This window comes from Myotis davidii, unplaced genomic scaffold (assembly GCF_000327345.1).
Source record: "Myotis davidii unplaced genomic scaffold, ASM32734v1 scaffold6, whole genome shotgun sequence".
NCBI lineage: Eukaryota > Metazoa > Chordata > Mammalia > Chiroptera > Vespertilionidae > Myotis > Myotis davidii.
The window spans coordinates 17,791,587-17,800,411 of NW_006383011.1; the positions used below are offsets into that span (position 1 = coordinate 17,791,587).

At 36.2% G+C, this 8,825-nt stretch overlaps 1 protein-coding gene across 1 annotated transcript in view; it reads right to left on the bottom strand.

Annotated features, from left to right (window-relative positions):
• Positions 1-1,845: 1,845 nt before the first annotated feature.
• Positions 1,846-8,825, bottom strand: part of PLEKHH2 (pleckstrin homology, MyTH4 and FERM domain containing H2) — a 64,932-nt gene continuing 57,952 nt past the window's right edge. The window contains 5 exon segments of the mRNA XM_006778690.2: positions 1,846-2,925; positions 3,528-3,665; positions 6,244-6,330; positions 7,087-7,216; positions 8,328-8,473. Of these exon segments, the coding sequence (XP_006778753.1) occupies positions 2,740-2,925; positions 3,528-3,665; positions 6,244-6,330; positions 7,087-7,216; positions 8,328-8,473 (687 nt within the window). The 3' untranslated portion in view covers positions 1,846-2,739.

Consider the following 8,825-nt stretch of genomic DNA (forward strand, 5'->3'; position numbering starts at 1 on the left):
GTGCTTCAGGATTATACTTCCGTAAAATTATGGGTTAAATGTGTTGTTCCAGGAACCTGACCACCTTTTTTTTTCTATTAAAAAATACTCCAACCAACCAAAATACACAATTTTAGAACAAAGATTCTATAAGTTGTGACTAACTTTTCTTGTAAATGCAGAGTTAAATTCATTTCCAAGCTCTGGCAGTATTTGACTTTAAGGACACATACACACAAAACATAGAACCATTCAAAATAAATTTTCAGAAAAGTCCATTCAACTCATCTATATGCAATAAGCTCTCTTAAGGGGTTAATATGAAATCATGGGAGAAGTCCATGATTTCTACATATTGTATATGTGTCAATATGCATACACATGTATTAAAATTATAACTTGCCCAAACAGCTTCCTTTTGTATGGATAAACCAAAGCAACACTGAAGACAAAGCATGAATATAACAGAAAGAGGTAATAACTACCATTTTCACTATGAGTACACCTCAGTTTTGACAATGAAAACGTTAGCTACTTCTTTTAGATTACTCAAAATATAATGCTCAAAATGGGTTTTGTAAGTCATTTATTATGATTGAAAGGTAAGAAAATGATAGGCGACACATATTACAATTAAACATGTAACATTATTCTCTTGTAGCCAATCATAATAACATAGTTTTAATTTTTTAAATGTCTATATAAGTAATTTTCCAGAAAATGAAATTCTCACATCATCAGTTACAGAAAATTGACTTCTTTCCATCAAAATATTTTATCTCTGCTCTATCAAAAATTAATACTGAGTCTAGGGTACCAAGGTTTAAGCTAAGCCTTCACAACTTGTTTAAATTAGAAGATTTAGGGTTGCTTACTAAATGGTGAACTAACTATTGCCTGGGAATGAAGTTCTCACACATATTTAACAGCTCTGCCAAGTCTCTGGCTCACCAACTAATGATTTTTTAAATGGTTTTCTGGGAACTTAAAAACTCTATTGCATCCCAGCCAAAAAGCCTCCTGAGAGTCATCTCAAACTAGGAACCAGTTTATTCTCAAAAACGAATTTGTTTACACAATAAGTGGTTGTGGCTCAAAAGATTTAGGGAAAATAGTAACTGGAAATCTCTTTCTATGGTTTGTTGTTGCTGTTCTTGTTTTATCATTACCAAAAAAGCAACATCTTACTTAAGCAGCACATTTCATGGCTCTGTCCTTTCTAGGGATGCTCGTATGGGATGGAACATTTGTAAAAGGCTTAGTGTGAGAACAGTATACTGCCAGAGGGAGCAAAGAAGAAAACGTGAAGGCTCTGCCAACAAATGAATTCAAGCAGCTAACATTTATTTTTTTCCAAATTGGTTTAAAAAAGTACCATACACAAAGTGATAAATATGTCCAAAAAATAAATACAAATATTCTACACATAAATAACATTAAGTATACTGATTACCATCACAATTAAACATCTTATAATTTTCATGTCTTATCACAGTTTCATATTTATCAAGAATACTAATTACTATGTCCTGACACATACTACAATGTCACTGACCATTTATGTAGCCTAGTAAAAGAATATATTTCTAGGCTCTTTCAACTAAAATTTCACCTCCTTTGACAGAAATATTACTTTCTCTTCTTATAAATATACTAGAGGCCCAGTGCACGAAATTCATGCATGGGTAGGGTCCCTAGACCTGGCCGGCGATCTGGGCTGATCTGTGGGGCGACCAGTGGGGCGATTGGGGGCCCCCATTGGCACCCGCCTTGACTGGCCTGGGGCCTGCGGGCTAGGGGCAGCTCCTGCATTGAGCATCTGCTCCCTGGTGGTCAGTGCACGTAATAGTGACCGGTCATTCCACCGGTTGTTCCACTGTTTGATTTGCATATTAGACTTTTATTATATAGGATTTTTGGGGAATTTATTTTCAAACTACCATGAAAAAGGACTATATGAGGCAAAAATTTAAGAACTGTCTTTGTTTTCAACGATATTATTTAACAAACCAAGGTCAAGATGGCCCAGCATCAAATGCAATGAAATGTGGGCAATATTCCAGTAAACGCAGGCTCTGTTGACAACCAAGGAATGTCAGGAATCACTGTCTCGTTTTAAATTTTACACTCTAGTGATCTGAAAGCTGACGGTGTATGCTTCCTAATATTACATAGGAAGTTCTGGTTACCTAACTCCTGTTTTCTCACACAATGATTCATCGGGCCAGAAGATTTACTGAACTTGCTCTAAAAATTTATACATAAACACCATCCTGCAGCTGTTTCTTACACTGTGCACACCCCTTCTTTCCAAACACATTAATTAAAATACATTTAATTACAGTACTTAGCTTTTTGGCAGTATTTCCAAATATTCAACTTGTTTGCCAAATGAGAGTTTGGAATCTCCCTTTCTAAAGATTGCCAGAATGTTCTTTTAAAAGAAGAAGAAGAAAAAATTAAAAAAAACCATATTACATGATGTGTCTGATAGCAAGGGAGAAGGGAGACAGAAAAAAATTACAAATTCTAACCCATTTAATCCAGGAGAACATCAGTATGTGTGCAAATTTTGTGTTATGTGTTATTAGTATCCATTTGAATATTTATGAATAAAAGAAAACAAATAACCTTCATTATTTTTAAAATTTGGAATACAAGTATGTGGGTGCCATGTTGCCAGGATGTAAATAAACTTATTTGGAGCAGATGCAGTCACTGCTTAGAGGACAGGGAGTGATGTTCAGGCCTCCCACACTTTCAGAGTAAAGTGGGGCCTTTGGTTGGTCTGCTGCTTGAGAGCAGAGGCTGGCTTCCCATCGTCCTGGCGTGGGGTCCCTGGTTCCGGGCTGAGAGCAGCGCTGGAGCAGAGAGGTGGTGAAACGCAGCCTTTTGCTGATGGAAGTTGTTTATGTAACTGGCGATCAAAAGCGTGATTTCAAGAATCTAAAACAAGAAAAATAGAATTGTTATGCCCCTGAGAAGTTCTCATTTTTTCCAAAAGAAAGTGTTAGCTATGGGTAGTCTCTATTCGCAAGTGCCCAGGCTACTAGCATTCCCTTCTACGCAGATCAAACAATGAGGCATTTACATGTTAGCATGTACGTTTATTTACTGCATTTAGTTAGAGACATTAGTTTGCTAAAAATAGTAAAGAAAAGTGTGTTTTAATCATAAAATCTCAATCTTCCCACTAATGGGTCGGTAAAGTGAATTACGCCAAGTAAATACGATAATGCATATAAAGTTCCTCACAACAACTTACACCAAGGCCACTTATGTTGAACCTTCTGTATAGCAAGCATTGGGCTAAATACAATTCCTTCATTTAATTCTTAAGTAAACAAACAAAAGGTAGCATCATACCATTTAATTTTTAGATGAAGAAACCAAGGCTTTAAAAAGTAGAGGTAAGCCAGAATTTGGAGCTAGGGTGTTTGACTATAAGTGAAGTTTGTTTTCTCCTCTGGAACTTAGTCTTTGCACAATGAATGTTTTAGTGTGAAAGAACACTAGCATAAAGAGTTGGTTCAAAGAATTCTACTCACCTTGGGTTTTGCCATGGCAAAAAGTAATTTCTCTGTTGGTTTGTCCTTTGAATGTGTATTGCTAATGACCATCATAAAATCATCTTGATATCCTCCAAATGTCATTAGACTCTTGTACACATAGCTGACTATTAACCTCTTCAAAGAGAAGTAAGTATGTTATACACTCTTTATTTTCAAAGACAGATGAGAAGTGATTAATAGCATATCTCCATTAAATGCTGATATTAATTATGATATAATAGAAACATTTTTCCTAAAGTCAAATTTACTGTGATCCAAAATAGATAGTAGTATACTAATTTTATTTATACTAATTTTATTTATCATTTACCTTTATAATTAAAATACATTTTGATTTTGAAACAAATAACTCACTTTAGGAAAATGAGAAAAATACAAGAAGAAAATAAAAAGCGTCTATCTTCCAGCATTCAGTGAAAAACCACTGTTAATATTTTTGTATTATGTCCTTTAATATTTTTGTATATGTCTACATATGTATGTTAGGTTTAACCATATGAAACTGATACCTTTTAGGGTAAAACATGTCAGATATTGGCAAATCAATAAGGTTTATACTGATTTGCATACTTTGATTTACACAGACAAAAATAGTATCATGCACACTGATTCTTTTTAAATTTAACTACATATTGTGAAAATCTTTCCATGACAACAAATGTACTTATATAGCGTCTTTACCATTTCTTATTTAACTAAACTCCTATTACAGAACATTTAAATCATTTTTGTCACTAACTTAAGCAACACTCCAATGCATATTTTTCAACATATTTTGTAATACACATATGTAATTATTCCTTTGGTTACAAACATCAACAGCTGGAATTGCTATCTCAAGAAAATAAGGACAATATTTAGAATATTTCCAAACTCCTCCAGAAAGGTTATACCCACTTATGTACCCAGCACCTAACACTAAATATCATTTTTTGAATCTCTGCCAACCTCTGACTGGTGAAAAGTAGAATCTCACTGTTTTAAATGGAATTTATTTGATCACTAGTGAGGTTAACATTTAAAAATACATGTACTGAACATTTGTATTTCTTCTGTAAATTGCCTTGGACCATTTGTCTATAGGTGTGTTGATCACTTCCTTATTGTTTTTTAAAATGTGTTTTTATTGATTTCAGAAAGAGTAAGGGAGAGATAGAAACATCAATGATGAGAGAGAACCATTGATCGGCTGCCTCCTGTATTGGGGATCAAGCCCGAAATCCAGGCATGTACCCTGACCAGGAATTGAACCAGTGATCTCCTGGCTCATGGGTCGACACTCGACCACTGGCCACACTGGGTGGGCCATTTCCTTATTGTTTTATTAAGACATCCATGTTTATAAAGGATACCAACCCTTTATCATATATGCAGCACATATTCTTCCTAATGTGTTGCTTAAACAATTTAAAAATATTATTCAAAGATGTGCAGCCTAAAAGGAAAGGAATCTGCACATCTAATGATTAGTTTGCAAGAATGAGCAGACCATTCCAGCACTGACTGGCTCAAGGCTCAGCCCACACATGTCCACTTCCTGGCTGTTTACCCACCTCCCAGGATCTAGGGAACTGGTTTTCTTAGCTAAGATAACTCAGTCATGGTGTACAATGTTTTGTTGACTTTAAATCCGATTTTAGAATCTATCTTCAAGTTATCCATTCAAGAACTAAAAGGCATTCAAAAGCACAAACTCCTTCCAAAAGATTTTTTAAAGCAATTATAAGGAGAAACAGTTACTATAACACTTAAAAATAGTTGGATTTCCAAAAAATTCTCAGTGATCACTGACTATCCACAGTTGGAGAGCCCACGATACCTACCAGGTAAAATGTAGCAATTCCTGCCTGCCAGCTTAAAAAAAAAACCACAACATTTTTACTAAGTAATATGATACATATGAAGTAAATAAATGACACATAGCAGCATATCTGACTTTATATTTAATCACAGAAAAAGGTCTAAGATATTGTCTAGTTACAAGTAAACTGGTAAGTGATATGACAGGAAATTACAGAAATCCTCACAGAAGCCTTAGGGAAACTGTACTTAAGTTTCTATTTTAATGTTATTTGTTATTTTTTCATTTTACACAGAAAGCAATCTTCCTAACATTATAAATGGTCATTTTAAAAATACAACCACGATTACAATTCGGTCATGGTATCTTGATATTTTTCTCATACACAGTACAGGCATACCTTTGGTTTATTGCGCTTCACAGACTTTTATTCAAATTGAAGGTAAGACCCTCCACCAGCATAAGATTATTACTCACTAAAGGCGTTGGTGGTGGTTAGCATTTCTTAGCAATAAAGTATTTTTTTAAATTAAGGTACGTACATTGCTTTTTTTATAGACATAATGCTATTGCACATTTAGCAGACTACAGTCTAGCGTAAACGTAAATTTTCCATATACTAGGAAACCAAAACATCTGTGTGACTTGCTTTATTGTGATGTTTGCTTCACTGTGGTGGTCTGGAACCAAACTGCATATCTCTGAGCTATGCCCGTGTAGAACCTGTCTAGTCTTGTTTTAAAAGATTAAACTGTAATCATAGTTGTATATTTATAAAATGACTGTTCATTATATACTATTAGGAAGAAAATCAGACTAAGACATCATTACCTTCTGCTTACAGTACACTGAGCAATAGACTCAGTGCAAAACTTCAGGATTTAGCCTTACCATGGAGCTGTATTCTAAGATGCTTAAACCATCCTCATGTATAGCCAGCCACAGGAAAGTATTTCCAAGTGATGATGGAGTTATGGGCTATGAAGAAGTGAAAATACACTTTGTAATAAATGCTAAGCAAATTTACAGAAACATTTTTCAGCTCAAGATAATGCAACATTTAAAACAACAACTATTAAAAATCTCTCTTGGGGAGGAGGCAGTGTGGCATAATGGAAAAGGCAGGGACTCTGATATTAGGAAACCTGGGTTTGGGATCCAAAATGTCCATTGATTAATGTGTGTATTGGGACGAGCTATGTGATCTACCCCCTGGCAGGGTCAGTCCCTCCATCCTCAGTGTTCCTGCCGCGCTCTGCCCATGTCACTCTTGGCCATATTCACCAGCCAGTACTTGTTCCCAGGCCCATTGCAACACTGGATTGTGAGTTCCTGGAAGTTTGAGTACAACCCATCTGAAACCACCAGCTTATGTATCCCCTAGAGAGCCTAGCTCGGTGTTTGACAAACAGAATTCATAAAATATGAAAGAAATGAGCAAATGAGCGAGAGACTAGATGAGTGAATGGCTGCATGAATGAGGAGAAGAAAGCAAAGTTCAGCTGCTGTCTTCAGTCTAATGCTGAGCCTAATGAGTGTAAGAAATGACTTAAGGGAGGCGGGAGTGGAGCAGAGGGGAAAAGATGGAGAAGCTGATGGCTCTCCTGCCTTTTACTTATTGTTTAAACTGCTGGAAATTTCCTTATGTTCCTTTTAAACACCAAACCTATCAACCTGGGATTACTGTTACCACTGTTTTATTTACTGAACTGAATTATCCTCCATCTTCCTTACTTTTGCAAGAAACAACTTGGCACCAAAGAATGGCCACTTCCTGGCTACTGTCAAATAGATTCGCACACAATCAGCAGCACTGTGTCCCCGGAGGGCCATCCATCTGGTTGATAGTCGCTGGCAAAGCTGCCTAAAAAAAAGAGAAAAGAACAAAACAAACAAAAGCAAAATATAAAGTGGATCGTCCTCCTAAGAGAAGGCTCTTCTTAAGCCAGTGCTAGGCAGAACTGGGGTACCTAGACCCAACCTAGGCAAAACTGTAACCAGTCTACCCCTTGACCTTTTTGTAGTATTCCTTTCACCAAATCCTCAGTATTAGTGCTCTCAGCATGACCTAGGTTTCCTGTTTCCCACCCACTTCAGGTACTCTTAAAAAATCTGATGAATGCCCAGCCAGCGTGGTTGAGCGCTGACCTATGAACCAGGAGGCAGTGGTTCGATTCCCAGTCAGGGCACATGTCCGAGTTGTGGGCTCCATCTCCAGTGTGGGGCTTGCAGAAGGCAGCCAATCAATGATTCTCTCTCATGATTGATGTTTCTATCTCTCTCTCCCTCTCCCTTCCTCTCTGAAATAAAAAATATATATTTAAAAAAAATCTTGATTAGCTAATATAAAGTTTCAGTTTAAATTCTTTTAACAGGTAATCTCATGGGAATAACTTGCATTTTTAAAGAAAAGTACAAGAAGTTGAGACCAAAGAATAAATCCCTAACAGTGGAACTTTAGGTACTGCCACCCCTGGCTTGTAGAAATACTGGATGCAGGGAAAACCTCTTTTAAACCCCTTCTTCTACAGAGAGAAAAGACTCACCTCAAATGTCCCTATTTTGGAAAAACTCATTGTGAACTAGATTTCCTCTATTTTTAAATCTACAGCTTTTCTTTACATGCTCTCAAAAATCAAAACTCCAAGTTATCTGAGTTTAATTTAAAGCTTTATATTAAAAAATCTTATTTTTTATTCCAATTTGTTCATAATAAAATACCCTAAGAGATAAAAAACAAACAACTTTTGGTAATCACTTCATCAAATTAAACATATTATTGACCAATTTTTTTCTTTTATTTCCTAAATCTAAAAAGTTTTTAGGCATATAAATAAAAAGATGTACAATTTCTTGGGATTCACCACTATTAAAAAGCCTTGAAAAAAAGGTCATATACAATTTTTTTTCATCTTTAAAATATCACCAAAAAACAAGTGTGGCTCTGCCTTTAAGAGTTACAAGAGGTTCCTTACCTTACCTGCTCTTCAGAGGAGTCATCTCTATACCTTTTAGGGTAAAATTTCTCTATGACTTGTTTTAGAGTTTGGTTTGCTTTGCACTGATTAGTAACATGGCCTGCTGGGGTTGAAAAAGGTCTTTCAAAATCTCCAATCTCTACCTAATTGGAAATCCAAAAAAAGAGAAAACAAAGGATAAGAGTTTTTAAAAAAGAAAAATCAGTTTTATTCTTTCTAAGCATTCTTTATAATATATAATTACATATCCTATCTAATAATAGACAAAGATGGTAATTGACCGTACCTTCGCTATGCCTCCCATCGGCTAATCAGCGTGATATGCAAATTAACCGCCAACAAAGACGGCGGCTAATTTGCATACTGCAGGCAGGGCGGGACAGCACAACTGCCAGCACGAGAGCTGCCAACCACAACCCGTGTGTGACCCCAGAAGCCGCCTGCCTGCTAGCCAGTTGGGCTGCAGGCCGGCCCCAGAAGCCCCAGAAGCTGGTG